General features: G+C 44.8%; 2 protein-coding genes across 2 annotated transcripts; one reads left to right on the top strand and one right to left on the bottom strand.

Moving 5' to 3' along the window:
• The first annotated feature begins 817 nt into the window (after positions 1-817).
• Positions 818-9,665, top strand: cep85l (centrosomal protein 85, like). Its single transcript, XM_070926184.1, has 12 exons — positions 818-866; positions 2,425-2,589; positions 3,129-3,976; positions 4,592-4,677; positions 5,768-5,885; positions 5,988-6,155; positions 6,262-6,414; positions 7,658-7,812; positions 7,925-8,042; positions 8,131-8,181; positions 9,063-9,249; positions 9,499-9,665. Exons 1-12 carry the CDS (start codon positions 818-820, stop codon positions 9,663-9,665), a joined length of 2,265 nt encoding a protein of 754 aa, XP_070782285.1.
• Positions 9,666-12,071: 2,406 nt separating this feature from the next.
• On the bottom strand, positions 12,072-19,628 carry cfap206 (cilia and flagella associated protein 206). Its single transcript, XM_070926217.1, has 12 exons — positions 19,518-19,628; positions 19,061-19,144; positions 18,652-18,742; positions 17,546-17,734; positions 16,083-16,241; positions 14,953-15,167; positions 14,698-14,817; positions 13,468-13,666; positions 13,216-13,356; positions 12,815-13,008; positions 12,489-12,632; positions 12,072-12,293 (listed from the first exon to the last, which is right to left on the bottom strand). The coding sequence occupies exons 1-12, from the start codon at positions 19,626-19,628 to the stop codon at positions 12,072-12,074; spliced, it is 1,869 nt and encodes a 622-aa protein (XP_070782318.1).
• Positions 19,629-20,857: the final 1,229 nt, after the last annotated feature.

Genomic DNA, 20,857 nt, shown 5'->3' with positions numbered 1-20,857 from the left:
GTATTGAGAAACCCCTCCTAATATAATGAAGTCCAGTTCAACACACCACTGCAAACTACAGCCTCAGTAATAATCAGAATCAGAAATACTTTATTGATCCCCCGGGAGGGAGGTTACACAAGTTACAGGTGCTCCCATTCAAGAGCTTCAAGAGCAGAAAAGCAGCATACATTTAGAAATGAGAAGTATGCGTTAAGATAAAGGAATAAAGGAGAAAAGTAAGAAAAGAATAAGAAAACAAACAGGAGCGACTGGAACGGGCTGCATGCACGGTCGGCGCATGCGCACACATTTGTGTAATAAATTTATAGTTGAACTAATAAGTCTGATAGTGTCAATCAAAACTTTGTCTTTGTAAAGGTAGAATTTGTGGCAGAGCTGAGTGTATGACGGTGTGTTTCGTGCAGTTGGCCGCGTGGGGGCGTCCTCCTGCAGATACTTCCTTCGCAGGAGCCCGTACCGTAATTGCGCGAATAGACTCCTCCTGCTCCAACGAGACCCCCGATCCGCCTGCCAGGCTCTCATGCGTTGTGCGCGTGTGCGTGCGTGCTGCCGTGTCGTGCTGGCAGTCCTGCTGCGGGCGGATATCGCCTCCACTCGCGGGAGGACGTCCGGCTCGGCACGGAGGCTACGGGCTTAACTTTAAAAAAAAAAAAAAAAAAGGGAAGGAGTTTGGACCACAACGCCATGCGTGATACAGCCCCCGTGTTTTTCAGACTCTGGCCTTGTTCTTTTTCTTTCGTCCTCTGATCGCCCCCCCCCCCCCCCCCCCTCTCTCTTTCTCTGCTGCTGCTACATAAAGCCACGATCACACAGAATGTGGTACAGAAGTGATTTGGAAGATGGCTACGAATCCACTAAAACAGGTGAGACGCCCTTAAGATAACGGTCTGGGGTGGTGATGATGGTGGCGATGATGATGATGATGATGGTGGTGAGCTGGCTCGCACAAGCCCTTGTGTTTTCGGAGGCCCAAGAGCAGCTGTGGCACAGACAGACAGACAGACAGACAGGAGAGGAGAGCCTCCGACACTGTGGCTAAAACGCCACTGTCAAACAAATGCAGCTCGCGACGGGGAAGAAGTGGGTCCTTTGGGTTATTACGGCGCTGCCTTCCGTGTCGCGAGCAGAGTGGACGGGAAAGCCACCAGCGACTGAGATTACCGAAGGTTGGGCGCCAGGCTGAAGTCAATACAAATCTCTGTATGACACAATCATTGTTATATCACTACATAGTGTTCGTAGTTATTTGAACGAGCGAGCTTGACACACGGGCCCCCCACGGTGCATCAACATCTGATTGATGCATAATGTAAATAGCTGCAGTACACTGGTAGTCACTGCTTGCTTCGGAGCATTCAGGTGGAGAACGGGATTCTGCTGCGATGGCATGGATCACATTAATCAGTAATGCAGTCCATGATCAGCCCAGGGATGTGGCTGAAACCAATGTGAAAGGAGAAAATCCAATTGCTATACAATGCAAATGGCTGTGTTACACTGTCACACTGTTTTGGTTTTGAAGTTACTACTTCCTTGAATCATTCGTTTGTAGAAATGATCAGCGGTGGCAATGTAATGGATTACAGTAATCACATTACTTTCCCTAGTGACCAGAAGTGTAACGCGTCACCGTTTGATTTTCCAGGTGTACGCCAGCTGTAACTGTCCTGCTGAAATACTACAGTCACTGCATCATCCCAAAGAGCAACGCAGTTCGTGCTGGGATGCACTGAAGGAGTCGTTCAGAAGGACACCCATAGTCCATTTCTTGTTATAGGTTATTGCGGGATGGCCACGTGTGGTGATCAAAGTGCACAGAAAATAACTTTTTCTCGGTCAGGTCAGCTTGCGTTTCGACTTCGAGACTGGTCACGCTTAGTTTGTGCCTTGGTCACAAATCTTCAACAAAAAAAGAAGTGTTTTAAGTATTAAAAATCCAGTGCCATGCTGTCAAGGATCAAATCAGGCTCTCGTAGGGGGTTTTAATGTGAGAAAATGAATTATTAAAGGTCTAAAGGTCAAAACCAGAGATAGGCAAATGAAAAAATTCGACAAGGAGCAGGCAAGAATCAAAGTCCAATAACCAGGCAAAATCCAAACGCAGGCAGGGAACAGGTCTCGGGAAAAGAGATGGCTTTCCTAGACATGGGGACTCGATCATGGGTGACATTTGCGGTGTCAACACCTCGTTACCAGTCGGCCGACCGATGACTGTTGACACATCCAGATCAGACCCATCAGCACAGGTTTGACCCTTCACTGGGTCAGCCTAAATGTGGTATTAGTGATAATTCGATTTATGCCATCGAACTTGTCTTTGTCCTTCCACATGCATGAGTCTGGTAAGATCTCAAACACTGGTGAGCGGCCCACTTTTTGCGACTGAATAACTTGTGTGACCTTCTAAAATTGTTGTTTCAGGCTCCAGTGGCGGTGGCTCTCCAGGATGGGTCCCTGGCCATGAATCCGCCTGGCACAGCAACCCCCCTGGCCCCGGGAGCAGTTTCTGCGGCGGGCGCCGACACAGCGCAGTGTCGGACAGTGGTGACACCGGAATCGGCACTTACTGCTCTGACAGCGTGGAAGGTAGGACGTCCTGCTCTAACCGCCTAAATCATAGGTGAGAGTGTGGCGGCGGAATCGGGCGGTCAATCGGTGGCACAGTGGAAGATGTTTTATGTGGACAGACAAGACTACAGCACGGCTTGATAGAAAGAGGGATGTGTTCAAGTTAAAGGACCCATGTCATACTCATTTCCAGCTCTATATTTTTATTCTGGGGCTCTACTACAGTAGCTTTGCACGATTCACAGTTCAAAAAAAGTCCTTATTTATCTTCTCCTGGCCCTTTATGCAGCCCCCCAGTCGGAAACAAGCCGTTTTAAACAAACTGAACAACCTCCAAACATTTGGGGGTAATTAAACTGATGACTGTTAATCACATATAAAGGTAGTTTTAGGTTAGGTAGGTAGTTTTAACCCTAACCCACTAATTAAAGCATTCAATATGATGTTGCTAAACACAGTAATGATTACTACTATGCTTATGTCGATGACGTCTGACACGATTCTTGAGAAGTCACATTCTTCTAATGGTCTCTTTGGCCTGTCTGTCTTCCCTGCAGACGACTCCAGTTCCAGTACCACGCCCCTGTCTTTCCAGCCGCTGCCCCAGCAGCACTCGGGCCAGGATTACGATGGCATCCCCGTCGTCCACGTCATGCCGTCCCCGTCCTCCTCGCTCTACGCCGGCTTTAGAATGCCGGCCTCACCCGGCAGCACGGGTCGCTGGAGCCGGTCCTGCCAGCTGCTGGCGCCAGCCGCATCTCCCCAGGGCGCATCAAGCTGCCTGGACATGAAGGACCATCAGCCCATCCGGAGGTGGTCCTCCCTCACCAAGTTGTCATCTGGGGCTGAGAAGAGCTCCATTAGGACATCAGATTCACAGGGCTCCCTGGACAGAGGTCTGCTGTATGGTTACAGAAAGGAACCCCTTGTTTCAAACGTGGACCTTTACCTTCCTTTATCTTCCTCCTTGCTCTGCCATAGCTTGCTGCAGCGCTCACCAGGTGCTGGCCCCTGCTACCGGTACAACCACAGCAGTAGATCCACTGGCTTGGAAACGGGCCTGTCCCTCTCCTCGGCTCTGTCCTCACCGGTAAAACACAACAGTTTGGACATGAACTATAGCGCCTTACCAGAAGCTAAGCTGTCTCGGGGGGGTGGACAGGTTTATGGCCTCAGCTTACCTAAACAAGCGGACTCGCCAGTGGCTCACCAGACTGACAGGGGGTCCCCGATTCAGCCGGCGGTCCGCACCCAGATGTGGCTGACTGAGCAGATGGAATACAAGCCCAAAGTAGAGCGCGGGGGCAAACTCGGTCAAATTGGCGGCGCTGGAACAGAGGGCTGTGGTGGAGATGGGCCGTCGCCGTGGCAACAGGGGCATCAGCAGGAACCGGGGCTTAACCAGGTGAGAAATGTATGATAATGACGAGGAAAGAAAAGAAACAAGTATGAAGTAAGGACGGTCGGACAGGAAGAAGGAGGTAGAGGACCAGTTTTTGGATTTCATAACGTTATAATTCGCTTTGAGATGAAGATGAGGTATTTATGTGAATACTCCTGTGAACTCCACTAGCTGGACCGGCGGACCAACTCGCACTACAAAACTTCAACCAGCTCAGGCTGGTTTTCAAGCAGTTGTGGGCGACAATGGCGCGCAGTGAACCGGAATAAGAGCCTGAAAACTAGCACCCCCTTTTCTGTTTGTTGGATCAGGAATGGGTTATGAATCGGTTATGAATTGAATCGTGACATTCCCAAAGACTCTCACCCCTTGTTTTTGTTTTTTTTATGTATTTGGGTTGTGATATGAAAATAATAATAATGTAATGTTTAATTGAGCAAAAACAAAAAAAAAGATTGCATTTCATACTAATAATAATGATTAAGCAGTCCAGATGTCGACAGGATTTAAGATTGCTGATGTCATTACATTATGTCATTATGTGCTTGTGTATGTGTTTAATTGCTGTGTGTGTGTGTGTGTGTGTGTGTGTGTGTGTGTGCGCGTGTGTGTTTCCAGATGCTGATGGGGACCTCCCTGCCTGTCAATACTCTGGTGAAGGTTGAAGAGGGGCTACTGAGACAGAGAGAACTGGAGATAGATAGGTACTAATGTCCTGTCCTCATTTTAAATGTGCCCCCCCTCCATGCAATGACAAATTAGGTATGTAAAAACAGGCCGAAATGGAGTATTTTCTGGGGTAATATTTGGTATTAGAAACAGCAATAGGCCTAATAAAAAATCTTTCTGCCTGTCTCCCTCCCTCCCCCTGAAGCTGTCCATGGTTCTGACAGGTTCTTACGAAGAATGTATTGCCTACAGAGTGTTGCGGGGGGGGGGGGGGGGGGGGGGGGCAAAACCCAGGTAGGCAAACCCAGGTAGTTAGCATCGCCGTGGTTCCCTCGACAAAAAGCCAATGGGGTTTTTCCACAGGATTTTGGATAATCTTCACAAATGAACACCACTTTTGTTTTCTTCTGTAGCCTCATTTAGCCGCTTGTTAGACGAGGGAACCGGAAGTCTAAAAAGGTTAAACTTATATCCTACCTACCTTCTTTTATATGTACTCTAGGCTATGCTTTCATACCTCAAGGTTCAATCCTGGGCACGATTTTACTTACTTCCTACGCTTGCTTCCCTCCTGGTGATTTTATTTGCTGCCGTGGCATTTCTTTTCATTTAAAATGCTGACATACCGCTTTGTAGTCTTGAGTTCAGCTAAAGCCCTTCTGACCGTAGTATGCTGCAGTCATTACAGGAATATCTAGTTGACATCAAAAAGTGAATGGCAACCAAATTACGTTCAGATAAGACAGACATTTTTATCATGCAACATTGAACCCACAGCTTAAAATCTTGCTTTAACGTTTGATCCCAGTTTTAAGCTTGCCCCCTCAGTGGAGGACAGTGGCTGTAGTCAGCTTCATTTCACAGCAGTTGCTCTGGATTGCAACAGTGACCCAGATTCACAGAGAATGTCCCTAGAAACTCTCCTCCCCTTTACCTCACCTGTTTGGTATCTTTGGCAGGCCCTCATGTTTGTCCTGCCTGCTCTGGCTCACTCATCCCGTCTCCATGTAGAGCTGTATTATAATGCTCTCAAAAGGCCCCGGGGGAGGGGGAGCATTTTGCATTTGGACTGTATTTACAGATGACAATGTTTTGTAAGCAGGAAGGGATCCTCCTGTGTTTCAGACAAAAGCAGCAGATCTTGCAGCTGCACGCCAGGATCAGAGAGAACGAGCTCAGAGCACAGCAGGTCCTGCAGAACCAGAGAGGGTGGTTTGACGACGCCCACATTCTAAATGCCAAGGTAGCGCTTGAACGAATGAGCACCTAAAATTCACAATGTGATGACCGCGTCAAATATTTTCACCGTTAAAAGTCACAAGCTCACGCTCTGGCTGCCCGGTAGGAATCAGCGACGCGAGCGCCGTGCAAGCAGCCATCTGAACAGCTGTGCTGTGATGAAGACCTCGGTGGGAAGCTAGCAGTGGCTGAGCTGGAAGTGCTCCACTTGAACGAGTTCTTCAAGCAAGTCACGCAAAAATACGCGGAGGACGTCCGGAAACTGGAGGACAAGGTAGAGCAGATGGCCGAGACAGAAGTACATGAGCGTGGACACAAAGACCTCCAAATGACACAAATAACGTTATAATACAAAGAATTCTGTTGCCTCTTGTCCACAGATAAAGACGAGGGACCGCTACATCAGCAGTCTGAAAAAGAAGTGTCAGAGAGAGAGCGAGCAGAACCGTGAAAAGCAGCAGCGCATAGAGACGCTGGAGAAATACCTGTCCGACCTGCCAACGCTGGACGAGGTGCAGGCACAGGCCCAGCAGGTACACACACACACACACACAGGTTGTGGCTACTACGTGTCGGCCAATGGAGCCCGAGGGGGGTGGAGGGACAAGATCAAAGCTATAAGCTACAAAAGTACTGAGAGGTGAACACAAAGAGACTTTTCAACATTTCGTCATTAGTTCGGAGCAATTTGCGGAAGCTTCGCAAAGGTATATTCAGTTTCCTGGTTTTCATATTGGCAGTTCCTGACACCTGAATTCTCCCTGTTCCTTGTCAGCCCTGTCACTCTTTGTCGCACTTAGGAAGGACTCAACACAGCAGGCTTTCAAATGTTAAAGTGAAGTCGCGAGGCCTCCGCACCGAGTCTCAGCTCAGCTTTCGGTCCGCCGACCCGGTTCTAGTTTTTGTTTAAGTTTCACCGGCAAAGGCCGCGCCAACACAGATGTGGATTTGGGGTAGGGCGCACGTTATGGATGGAGGAGAGCCGAGACGGCGTGGGAGAAAGGGATTAAAGGGTCCGGAGGGAGGGATAAAGGGACGGAGGGATGAGGGGATGAAGGGTGAGGGATGAGGGGAGAAATCACGGGGGTGTGAAAGTCAAGAAGAAGGGAACGGGTGAGGTGTGCTTCAATACTTACTGTGCGGAAATGGGATGCGCTCGAGGCGTGGCCTTTGCTCCCGAACCTAGTTATGAATACTTAACTAGTAACAGTGAGTATTATAAGCAGGATGTACTTCAAAGCATCAAGAGTGAAAGTACTCAATGCAGAAAAAAACGTCTCCTGTGAGTGTCATACCATATGTTATTATAATAAATGACAATAAATTTGATTATTGTGTGTGCTGCTGGGGTTATTTGATTTATGACCATGCGTCATATTTGTTGAATGTGTAAGATCACGTATGTGATGTAAATATTTCATTTGTAAAGCGAGTGAAGCCGTCTAATAAATGTAGTGGGGTAAAAAAAAAAAAAAAAGTACCATATTTTCCAGTGAAAATATAAGTTTGGCACTGGAAAACAAAGCAGGGGCATTAAAACAAAGTCCAGCTTACACTGTGACACACTTATTATCTTATTTTATTTTGGTGTATTTTGCATTCCGATGTGTTTTTCAATGACAACCTTCTGACTTTTTCTTCGTGACAGTTTTCTGTTGGTTCACGAATATAGACATCAATGACGTCCGTCACACATTGTCGGTCGATAACTTGAATTCAACTCACATTGTGTTCGACTGTGTGTGTGTGTGTGTGTGTGTGTGTGTGTGTGCTCAGCAGGAGGAGGTCCGGCAGAAAGCCAAGGATCTGGAGAAGACAATGTCCCGGTTGCAGAGGAGCCTCGAGGAAGGGTGCGCTCTGATGAAGGAGAAGAACGTCAAGATTGCGATGCAGGCCAAGAGAGAGAAGGAGTTGATTGCGTCTGTGCACAGGTAGAGAATCAGCTGATACAAGTTCCTTTGCATGCAGTCCCTCTTGCTCTGTGTAAGCACATGTCTGTCTGCCTGTCTGTCTCTCTCCACGTGTCTTACTTTTTGGCAAAAGCCTGCAGAAGAAGGTGCAGCAGTGTTTGGACGACGGGGTGAGGTTACCAATGCAGGACCTGAAGCGGCTCGAGGTGGAAAACACTCAACTTTTGGAGCAGCAGGACCACAGCAGCAGGGTAGCATCCTCAACACGCACACGGCGCATGCATACATCCACAGACAAAGTGTTAACTAACCAATGTCATCCCTCTGCTCCCCCACCAGCTGATCGAGCGTCAGAAAGAGCAGATCGAGAGGCTGACCTCGCGACTGACGGTATGAGAATAAACAAATCCGCACACTCAAAAGTGCATTCCCAACCTTTACCGTCGCGTTCTTGAAAACAGAATTGAATTTTTTTTTTTTTAAAAAGGTGCCTCATTCAAATTTACCTATCCTGACCACATGTGATTCAACAGCACCACGGTCAACCGGTGCATAGTGCCACCAGACGTGGGCATAGTAGCCAAAAACTGCACTGCAAGTAAAAGGACTTCTACTTCGTAATGACAAGTACTCAAGTAAAGCAACTGCCGCGGGTGATTAAAACTGAGCATCAGTGATATTGGTGAGGTGTCTGCCCCCCAATCCGGCGAGCCATACAGAAGTACCTGGTGTCTTACCACCAGACGGCAGAGCTGCTTCTTTCCTCAGGCAATTTTGTATATTTGTATATATGTTCTCTTTGTGTAGAGAGTCTACTTAAAAAAAAACCCAACTACAATTGCAATGGGATTCAGTGGGAAGTTTGACCATTGACAAAAGAGGCCTCTGGTCTGGATTTAAGATGCATTTCCCTTTACAACAATCAGCATTTGGGGAGGACCCATCATGCTCTTCAGTTTATATTGCACTGGAAAAGTAGAAGCTAGTTAGCCTAGCTTACTAGCATTAGCAGTGATTCCCACTAGACTTTTTTTTTTTTTTTTACGACTTCAACCAATTTCAATGACATTTTGACCATGGACAAAAGAGGAGCTGGTCAGTGTTTTTTTTTTTTTGTTTGTTTGCATGGCACCACCATAGGACCATTTATAAAGCATGTTCACATTGTACTTTTTAAAGCTGGACTGGTTGTGTCCCTGAGGTTCTGTGTCGAGAGCAAAGTTACCGGAAACTAAACTAACGTGTGCCCTTTGTTTCCCCCGGCCGAGAAGCAGCGGCAGGCGGACGACGGGCCGGGCGGGCTGGCGCGTCCCCTGTCCCGCGCGGAGATGCCAGAAGTGGGCCGGCTGCTGAAAGAAATGTCCCTGTGTCTGCTGGACCTCCAGGCCCTCTGCAGCATCCTGGCTCAGAGGGCGCAGGGGAAAGAGCCCAACCTGTCTCTGCTTCTGGGCATGAAATGTATGCGGACAAAACACACGCACACACACACACACACACACACACACACACGCATACAGTCTTTATGGAAGGCCTTGAACATAGGTATAGGTATTGTTTTAGTTACATCTTAACAGCACAAACAGTGAGGTATTTATCTATGGTTGGTCAAATGACTAGTGCCGGTACAAAGATACAGTATTTTGAGTGTTGTTACTTTACCTTCTTCACGGAAGGGGCTTGATTCATTTGCTGAATTTCCCCACGCAGCGCTGAGTGTCTCGGCGGAGGAGAGCGACTGCAGGGTGGCGGCGGAGGAGGAACTGAGGTTCAAGCTGCTGGAGGTTGGCCAGCTGAGGAGGGACATCGACGAGCTGAGGAGAAGCATCTCAGACCGCTATGCGCAGTACATGGGTGACAGCTGCGTCTCCCAGTGACGCCCCCAGCACCCGCTTCCTGCTCGGATGGCACTGCTCTGACCCAGCGGTGTGTGTTCCAACAGTTTTTTTTTAACTTCTCAATACTTAGACAAACCACATAAAAGAATCATACCATAACAAGAATTGTTAGCATTCATAACAATGCGAGGCTTTCCCCAGTGTGTAAAGAAGCAACAGCTAACACGTCGCCATAACAACTTCATAAGGTGATATCAATATTTATATATTTAAATCGATATTTTATTTACAGCCTGCTGCGCTGCCCCCCCCACGTGGACCAGACTATCTGCTCATTGAATAGTTTAAATAAGCACTACAGACTTGCACCCTTTGGAAAAGAGCACATTCAGGCATGTTCAGCAAGAGAGAGAGAGAGTGACTAATACAACAAATATGAAGAAGTATAATGCAAACTACTATATGGGCACATTTCAGATTGGGATATTCCACATTCACCTTCAAAAGATCCAACCTCAGCTCTGCGGATCTCATATGCACTTCCTTCCTCACGTAATTCCAGGCTGAACACTGCAGTGCAGATCAGACTTGACGTTAGATAAGCGAAACTCTTATCTCTGATAAGCAATATCAACTGTGCAGTTGTGGTGTTAAAGGGGACCTATTATGCTCATTCCAGCTCTATGTTTTTATTCTGGGATTCCACTAGAGTAGCTTTGCATGATTCACAGTTCAAAAAACTGTGATTCACCCCCCCCAAAGCCCACTTTCTTCTGATTGGCCGGCCAAGTTCCGGAAGTCTTTGGAAGATTTCCCAAAAGGCAAACTGTAAACCTAACGTTACCCAGCAACATTGACATCAACGTCTGGTCTGTGCCTGGAGCAGAGATACCATATAAGGGCATCCGTGCCTGTCTGACATCAGATAGACATGGCGGTTGAAAAAACTGAAACGGAGCGTTCAGAGCAGTCTTGAAGCCTGAGCTTTTGGCTCACAGGGATCACATTTACATACGTTTACCTCAGTATTTGGCAACTTTGGCAGCGTTTACTATGAATATCCGACATTGTAACATTATATATATGACTGAAAATAAGGAAAAGCACAATAGGTCCTCTTTAACCACCTGTTTAAATTCAACCATAGGACTCTAGTAATTAAAGGGCAGATTTATCCAATAACGACTCATCAGGTGATAGTCAGCCGTTTGTCACTGCAAAAGAAGAAAAAAAAAGGGACAATTCAGTCCACAGCCAGCACATCTATTTGGCATCGTGTTATGTGTTGTTTGTCATTTGTCACTTTTTAAATGACCTTTTGGGTACAGTGAATATCGCAGCCAAAGAAGCTGAAGGAGCAAACTGAAACAGCATACGCACTTTTCTGGTAGACTTCTGTGCAAGCAGGCAGGTCAGAGAATAAAAGGAATTCCACTGCCATGCTTGATCTATCAAACAAACTATCAAACCGTTTCGGGTTTTTATGTTGTTGTTTTTCTGCATGATTTAACAGGTTTGTAACATTCAAGTGTTCTAACCAACCATGACGACCAGTCTGTTTTGGTGTGTGGATGATCTTATAAGCCACTGGATGGCTTGTTCCTGTATAAGAAATGAATTCTTAGTTTGATATTCTTTTAATTTTACTGTCAGAATCTGTGAATGCCAAAGGTATGTTTGTGTACAATGTGTTTTGCAATATGGAGGTTTGATCTTATTTGTTCAGATGGCAAATAAAATTATTTTTCCAAAGAGTGTGTATGGTTTCTTACAAACTGGTGTCAGAACACTTGCAGCATTTTGTGGCACGATAAGAAGGCATGTCAGTCAACAACAAAGAGGTGGCTCCAGTTAACTACAGTGGCATTGCATGCAGTGTACCAGCACACAACAGGCAACGCTTGACACTGAGGACAATGAAAACATAGTGAGAAGTTATTCAAATGAATTGGACAAACAGAGCCACCAACACCAGTGAATCGAAACCGCTTTCAGACACCGAAAAGAAAAAAATGGGGGTTTTTTTACCCGGAAACAAGGAAACGACAGCAGCCTGCATGGTAGAAAAGAAAAAAAAAAGGTGAGGAAGATTCAAAGCAAAGGAGGGGAGATGGAAGTTGAACCAGGTGACGGTGTACCCCAGCTGGATTAAAACATGCAGCAAAACTAAGTGAATTGGAAGAAATTGCTTATTGATATTAACATCATAGTAGATTTTTGTGCTCAACTCCCCACTCTGCTGTTGTAGGTGCACTTTGTTAGCAGTGCTACAGTTCAATAAAGCTTCAAGATACACAACAAGATATGGACATATTCAGCACCCACACTGTCTGTCCTACAGAAAACCATCAAGTAATACAAGAGCAAAATGAATGAAAACAATAACTTTTATTTTACTCAACAACAAATGATTTTTTTTTTTTTTTTTTTGTCTGGACACCGTGATTATTCATCCACAGATCTAGTCAGGTTTATTTTGACCACGCATCCATCCCTCCGCCCTCTCAGACCTGCCAGGTAAATCTGAGGTTTGGGCACGTTGCTCTCACCGTCCCTCTTGCTTTGGCAGGCAGCGTTCTTCGGCGGCCAGGTCTGAGTGACGTTTTCCCGCCTCATGTGGCTCAGATCGGTCTGCGCCGAGTGCGTCACTTTGGTCCGGAGATCAGCCTAGAATTACGAAACACAAAAGAAATGTGTGTCGGTATTAAATAAGCATGCCAATTCGCATCGTTGCGTTGCTTTTACACTTAATATAGTGTCAATAAATGCAATTCCTGGTATGTTGTTTTGCTAGATAAGTTGAAAATGGATTTTTCTTCTCAAAACTACACAGTGAAATCCAGCTAGCAAATTCTGGCTCACCAGTTTGACAGCTCTTCTTCGCAGCTCCCACTCATTCCACTCATATGACTTGACGATGTTTGATTCCACTGGGTGGATGTCAGTCTGTGTGCCGCTCTCATGCTTAGTGATGGGCTTCACCAGTAAACCCTCTCCTGGCTGCATCTGCAGTGTGGAAAAAGTGGAGTTTCAAGTATATTGTGTGTGTGTGTGTGTGTGTGCGTGTGTGTGTGCGTGTGTGTGTGTGTGTGTGTGTGTATAGCATATGGAACTTGTGTGGCAAGGCTGTGGCTCTACAACTGAGGCACGTGCTTTTGACAATGCTCGACGTGGAAGAGGCTGCTGACCTCAGAGTAAGGACTGACGAAGGAAAACTGTTGGTGGAGGTTGAGGAGCTGGAGGAGTTCCGGGGAGTGCTTGGCTTTCTCCGCCACCTCCGCAATGACGTCCTCTGGACTGGTGGCAAATTTCAAGGCAGCTTCTTTGGAGCTAAAGACATAGAGCTTCTCCTTGTGTTTAAGGACTCCGATGTGTGAATTGCCTGCAAATGAAGTGTCAAATATTGACTTGAATTGACTTGGATGGACTTCAGGTACAACAGGCTAGATCAAGGTTGCTCATCAAATGTGTCCCATACACAATTGTCAATACTTAAGGCCTCAGTGTGCTTCACATGAAGCCACGTTTGAAAGACGGAACGTCCAAATACCTTGCCTGATATCACATTGGTGCATCATGAGGAAAGTACCTGGAAGAAGAAGCCCATCTCTGTTCACAAGCGTGTAGCCACAGACTCCATTATACTGTAGTGGCAGCTCATTAAAGCTGGCCGTTGTTTCAGGCAAGAGCCATTCCTGTTCCTTCATCTCAGCTGGAACAATACGCTCACCTGAAAGTCAGAATGAAGAAATTTGTCTTTTTGGTGTCCAGTTTTGTAAGAACATGGAACACATCACTTTAGAGGCTGGCGTACGGTATCTGCGGGTGATGTCAGCCATACCTGAGGACTCAGCCATTCTCTGTTTGTCCGTCTTCACCTCGGTCGCCTCCAGCAGGCCGTCCAAATAAGCCTCAGAAAAGATCTTGGCCTGGGAGGCAACAAAGGGCTGCAAATTGAGCATGATGCCATTGAGGATGGTCAGCAGCTCGGCCTCATCCTGAAGTCCAGACCACAGCTTTGACAGGGTCTTGAACAGTGGCTGAAAGACAATATGAGGAAGACAAAAAAATGAGGCTGTTGCAAATAGGCGCTTTACAATTGATGAAAAATACACAAAGAAAAAGACATACGCAAAAGCGGAAACACATTTTTGAATTTCCTTTGGTGGAAGCACAAATCTGAAGACATTTTCAAAATCAGTCAAACCGTTTGGCTGAAAAGTGAGTTTTTCTATATTTAGTCTTTGGGCACATGGGACTACTGTTTCTCCTAAAATGGAAAATGTCCTAAAATAACCAATAAAAATGTAGGGATTTTTATTATTTTCAGTACACACGTGAGGGACTCCTATCTATATATTCCAAATTTAAAAAAAGTTACACAGAATTATTATTAGTCATACAGCAGGTGAAAACATTTCATGACTTCAGACCAATCAGAACAAATGTGGCATTTTTCCTTATCCTACTAAATAGTAATATAGTAAGTATTTCTGATTCTGATTCTGATATAGTCTTTGGGTGCAAATGGGTAAACTTGAACATAGGCAGTCAAAGTCCTGGTCTCTGCAAGGGTGGGTGGGTGGAGACTGCAGCCTGCACCTATTTTCTGCTTTACATTCTGAGCAGTTTATGCACTTACAGGAACCTTTTCAAAAAAATACACTAATTTGCTTTCTCTCTGAGAGCGAGGCGATTGATATCAGTCTCATTGAACGACTGTTGCCATGCGCTGCCCTCCCCCCTCCAGGGCAACTTTTCCCCCTGGCCATTTAACCCTCTCCTGTGACTGGGGGGGGGGGGGGGTGATGCTACAGACTAATAAGAGTGATTAAGAAGCACAGCTGTTTCCCCCTGCTTCCAGTCTTTGTGCTAAGCTATACTAACCGCATACTCACTCAAGCTCTGTCCTTAACACACAGACATGAGATTCATAGCCATCATCATCATCTCACTCTCAGAAAGAAAGCCAATATGTGCATTTCCCAATATGGTGAACTATTCCTTTACTATATTACATCGTCAGACATGACAACAGTAGCGACATAATAGCAGTGACCAAGACACTTACAAAAACCTTTGCAGTGGGCACAGCTGTCTTTGACTTCACAGTGTCTTTCAGTAGCTTTATGTGTGATGAGAGCTCGGACTGCAGGACTTCAATGTGCTTGGCACATAAACATGCATCAGCCTGGTGGCAAAGGGGAAACACGTTTATATTTTACTAAACTCAGGACACAGAATTCACCTGCCAAGCTCCAAAAAATGGATGTTCATTATATAAAGCCACATTACAGCAGTAATGTGGATTTATATATTACCTCACCAGTAACATTTTGAGGAAAACTTCATGCTGCCTGACGTTGTAGAGAGCCTGTTTGAGCAGGACGGTGGGCACGTCGCCTTCTCCGGGCTGACCGTCGGGGGCAGCTAGCTTCTCCAGCACGGCCGTGTATTTCCACGCCAAACTCTGTGACACGCTCAGCTCGTTTTCTACGCTTTTACTGGTGACTGGAAGAGCTTCGTTAAGCGTTGTGGGCACTGGCAGAGAGAACGTGAAAGGAAATGCAGAATTGACCATTAGAGAAGAAGGTAAACATACCACTTTTATGGACTGGATTCTAATATTATAGACATAATAAATGAGGAGGTCTATTCTCTTGTTTTTTGACATATGTAATATACATTATATAATAATGTATATACAATCATGTAAAACTTCCTAAATTCTGTTTGATAAATATATATTTTTTGATAATTCTTCCCAACATCACAGGGATTTGTACAAAAATAAAATAGAAGTAACAAAAAGTACAACTTAAGGTATAAAAATGTTGTGCAAAATGATAATTAAATAAATGGATTAAAAAAAAAAAAAAAGAAGAAATCAAAATTAAAGAACAAGATTACTAACCCCCCAGGAGCCATTCAATATGTTATGGTAGGTGAACAACCACAGCATGATCTGCTGGCCACTGGAGCAGCTGAGGTCCGGGGGATTGAACGGACAACCTTCACGGTCACAAGCTTGCTTCTCTAACCTTCTCTAAGGCCAGCACTGCCTAAAGGTTAGAGAAGTGATCCAAGCAGAGAGGCAACTGTTTGAACCCCAACTCGCAGTAACGGTCTAATGACTGTCAGTAAATGCGGCCAACCTGGTTGCTGCGAGATGACTTTGTACCTGCTCAGTTAGCAGGAGTAAGACATTCTTCCCTGAACTAGCCAGCCCCGCTTGGTGATCTACTCAGAATGTGGCATTTGTACATAAAAACTTGTTGTAGCTTTAATGAGAATATTCTGCTGAGCACCTTATCTCACAAATCTGCTAACGTGCCTGATCATTTAAAAAAAAAAAGTCTCATTGTCTGACCACATGCAATAGTAATGCCAATAAGCATATAGCACAACAAACAACATGCGTTGCAGTAGTAGGCTGGTGTGCTGTACTTAGTTCACGGAGGTCAGTCTCCTCTTCCCCCTTCTTGTCGGCGCTGTTGAAGAGTCGGATCCCTGTGACAATCATGGTGAGCTCCTTGAGCTGCAGCTCCTTGTCCCTCTTTAAGAGCACCATAAAGGATCCCACTTCAGTCTGAGGGAAAACGCTCTGCAGGGCAGCTGGGACAAAATCAAGAGTCAGGATACACATATCCACTCATAATCATTATCATCTTCATCGAAACAATGTACACTGCATGGCCAAAAGCATGTGCAAGCCTTGAGAGCATTAGTGAAGTCCAGCACTCGCAGTCTCGCCATTCCAGTTCATCCCAAAGGTGTTGGAATGGGGTCAGGGTCTCTGTGCAAGTTCTTCTACACCAAACTATTGACATGAACAAAAGTATGTGGACCGGTGCGTCCACAGTATGTACCTTGTACATGTTTATGGCCCCAGACAGTTCAATCAATCCATTTAAACATACATCGCAAAATGTTTGCGTATGTTGCTGCATCCAAATAAGTCTGTTGTGTATACCTGTAAGTAAACTTGAGAGCAAATATTTGACATTTTATATTTAAACATTGGCACTCTGCCTATTTATTGTCTACAAAGCAATGTATGATTTCAAAACCAAAACTCAGTCATTTGTGAGTTGTTCAGATGGGTGGCATTGCCCTTTACCCTGCATTCCTGCGAGTGCAACGCTGTCACTGTAGTTTTACTGACTATAGTTCCCCAGAGCCCAACAGAGGATGTACTTCCTGAGGCAGCTGAGGAAGTTTAACCTGCCACAAACAATGCTGGTTCACTTCTACACCGCCATCATTGAGTCCATCCTCACCTCCTCCATCACCGTCTGGTACGCTGCTGCCTCCACCAAGGACAGACGCAGACTGCAGCGTATCATCCGCTCTGCAGAGAGGGTGATCGGCTGCAACCTCCCATCTCTTCAGGACCTGTACTCCTCCAGGACCCTGAGGAGAGCAGGGAAGATCGCTGCCGACCCCTCCCACCCCGGACACCATCTGTTCGACCCCCTCCCCTCTGGCAGGAGGCTGCGGTCCATCAGGACCAAAACCTCCCGCCACAAAAACAGTTTCTTCCCCTCTGCAGTCAACCTGACAAACTCTCACTGACACCCCCCCGAACACTACCGCAAGCTATACGTTATATTAACGTACATCACCCCTGTCCCCACTGCGTTACATTAACGCACTCACCCCCTACTGGACACTTTATCTGGACACTTTACTTTACTTTATTCTGGTCACTGCACTGTTTGTTATTTATCTTATCTTATTTTTATTTTTATTCTTATTGTTATTTTAGCTTTTATATTCTACTTATTTGTTATCAAAACAATAGCACCTTCAGACCACAGCAAATTCCTTGTAATGTATGTTACTTGGCAATAAACAGTTTCTGATTCTGATTCTGATTCTGAGAACTGAAGAAAAAAAAAACAAGTTAGCGCGAAAACCTGTAGCCTCTTGCAGAGTGGCGCCATCTGTAGGTGAGCCCATGCCAGAGCGCAGCAGGATATAGGCGACGATCTTGCGGTACAAAGCATCTAATTCCTCCCGTGTTGTCACCCTGCTGTCTGTGATCTCTCTGCTCACTGGGCTCAGCCTGGACTCCACCACCCGGTGGATTTCCTCAAGAAACTCGCCTGCACAAACGCACAAAGAACATTTTCTTTGGTGTATATGTGCAGTGCTTTAAAAGTTTAATTAAAAAAACAATTCTACTTAATTCAGTCAGAGTAAAAAGGCTAAAACGTGTGTAATATGCTCCCATTTGTTAGATCTCTTTTTTAAGCTTTCTACAGTCTGAAGTCTGTCAATGGCTTATTGATTGAGGCAGGTAAAAAAAGAGCATTGCAATAATCCAAGCATGACCAAATGAAGGAAAGTATGACAGGTCCAGAGTCTGACAGCATGTGTTAAATCTTTGCAGTCTTCCTACACTGATGAAAACAAGACTGAACACGCTTAGTGACTTGATCGATTAAGCTAGAATCAGAATTTTAGCTACGGGTTTAATGTCGCAGGATAAAGAAAAATTCAAATTTGTTAGTACTTGTTTAATACTAAAAATATCTGTCTGATCAGAGTTTAATGAAGCGCAGAAAATGAATCAACAAGAATTTTGATAGTCAATGAATTGTTTCAAACATTTATGCTCTGGTTTTAGTTTCTCCAATGTGAAGATTTGCTGTTTTCTCTGTTTTCTATCTACTGAAACTGAATTTTGGAACGTTGGTTGGACAAAACAAGGAGTTTAAAAGATGTCTCCGGGTATTTATGTTGGCCATCTCTCTGTTCCGACATCTTATAGAATAAACATTCCACTAATAGAACAATTAGCTGACAGATTAATGATCATTTATAATGAAAATAATGGTTACTTGCAGCACTTAGACACAAGGCAGGCCCCTCGGAGTGGCCAACCCATGCACCAGAAACTACATTCATGCTGAGAATACAATGAATCAGTTTGGATTCCATGCTAAAGAGAAGAGATGTGTATATTCCTCATTTTAGATAAACAGAGGCCATCAGTGTGTCGTTTCATAGTCACACTTACGGCGGGAGGTGTAGTTCGTATCAAAATACACTTGCATTTTGATGGTGTCAAGGGACGGGCTGCACTTCTCCATGAGTTTATCCAGACACAGCTGTAAGACATGTTGCAGAGGGAGGTCAGACACAGGGGTCAGCAGGTGCAGCTACCACTGCCGATCCCCTGGCTCTGAGGAAACAACCTATTTGGGTTAACATCCAAAAATACTACTGTGTAACTGAGTACAAAATAAATGCACAAATAATCATATTAGTGATTTATTTAGTGACTTATTCATAGTATGCTAGCTCAGTTCAACACATTTATGAACATGAAAGGCATGGGTTAATTATTCAATTTGATGAACTGCAGGAAGAGCTAAACTGAGAGGGGATACACGGGGTTCATCACAGTAACAGCTTGGTTCACTCACCTCTTCAAGTTTCTGGACGTCTTGTTTGGTCAGCGTCCGATCGACATTAAAGCCGTTTCTTGGGTCCAGAACAACAGCTTTCACCTGAGTTAACGTTTAAAAGAACAGAAATACATAACCTAGTTATAAAACGCTAACTACAGTAGTAGCTAACTACAGACAGACTACAAAAAGTTTAGAGTCATCCCTGAATACTTCACAGAAGTCCCAAAAATTACTCCTGACTGTCAGTTTTGTATTATATAAGTTAGTTATATTAAACACACGGCTGAAATGTTATTCTCATTCAAATGTTATGAAACAGTTTAAGCCTTACAGCGCGTGTAGCTAGCTAACGCTACGAACTGGACTGAACTATGACGCGTCAACATCCAAGCCAAGTTAGTTGACTAGCGTTACCGGTAACTAGCTAGCTAATTAGCTAGCCTGACAGGCACGTAACGTTAACGTTACCGACCATGTAAGCCGCCAAAGCGTCCGACACCGCATGTCCTCTCACCGCACACTCCTGCACTATTTCACGAATAATGTTTTCAATCACGCTCTCTGCTGCGTGAGCTCTAGACATTTTTACCGACAGAAAGTAAGCAAAGTTAGCCAGTTGTTACTGATACAGCCTGTTGATAACTGGTTGCCGTAGTAACACTCGGAACCACGGACGTATTACGTGACAGTGTCCGCTAGAGTGTGCTACAAGTTAAGCAATGCGTTTCTGTCGTAATGACTACTGCTACAATAATATCCGCTAAACTGTGCTGTGAATGTTTTATCACTCCTTTTAAAAAAAAAAAAAAAAACCCTGCAAGAGTCCATCTTGTCAAAACATTTCACTGCGGCACTGTTAGTACAGACACTAAAACTGTAAACCTAACATAACTATCTTTAAAGCCCAACATTCTGACTTAATTGCAGCTCTCCACATATAATGCAATGCACACACTGACGTGCAATAGTTGACAGGACTAGTAGAAATTCAATTCTAACTGGAGCATTTCCTCATTTATTTCCTGGCAGCAGTTGGGGGGAAAAAAAACAAAAAACAAGAAATGTCTGTATTAACCCCACCAACAAGGTCTGTGACTATTAAACAAGAAAGGACAACAAAAAGAATGATGATTAAAATATTTATTATAAAAAACAAAAAAACATGACATAAATAGCATGGTTTGGGTGAAACATTGCTAGACTCAGTCCAGACTGTTACAGTGCATTTAAGGGAGGAGGCGGCGGAGAAGGAGGCCCAGACAACAGTAGCCTGCGGCCAGTAAACAAGGCAGACTGAGCCTCATGTAAAAAAGGGCAGAAATGAACTGCTCAGACATCACATTTCATGGTGATTTCCACTTTAAAGTCACATGACAGACCCCACACCTTTAGAGAGGCAAATACAAAAGAAAAACATGCAGACATGGGAGCACATGCAACAACAACAAAAAATTGCAAATACATGCAACAAAAGAATTTCATGCAAACAAGATAACAACCAAAACAGTGGACTGAGTAGAAATATATAGGGTTGACAAAGGTTTTTCTTTTTTTCCTTTTATCTTTTTTAGAATTCATGATAATAAAGGTAAATGCAGCAGTTTTGGCACCATGGGAACACCTTTCACAAGAATCAACACTACTGTGCAAGTGTGTGCAAAAAAATCCACACAACCACTGTTTTCAGATCAGAAGAAAAAAAACAAAGAAAATTAGTGGCAAAACACTGCACTCAAATAGAAAATATTAAAGAGGATTTCAGCCTTAGACAATAGACAAAAACACTGTACCTGCAGCAGTAGCACTGAACAC

This window comes from Enoplosus armatus, chromosome 19 (genome assembly GCF_043641665.1).
Source record: "Enoplosus armatus isolate fEnoArm2 chromosome 19, fEnoArm2.hap1, whole genome shotgun sequence".
Lineage (NCBI taxonomy): Eukaryota > Metazoa > Chordata > Actinopteri > Centrarchiformes > Enoplosidae > Enoplosus > Enoplosus armatus.
Note: the sequence above shows the minus strand (reverse complement) of the source record. Positions and strands in the feature narration are given on the sequence as shown.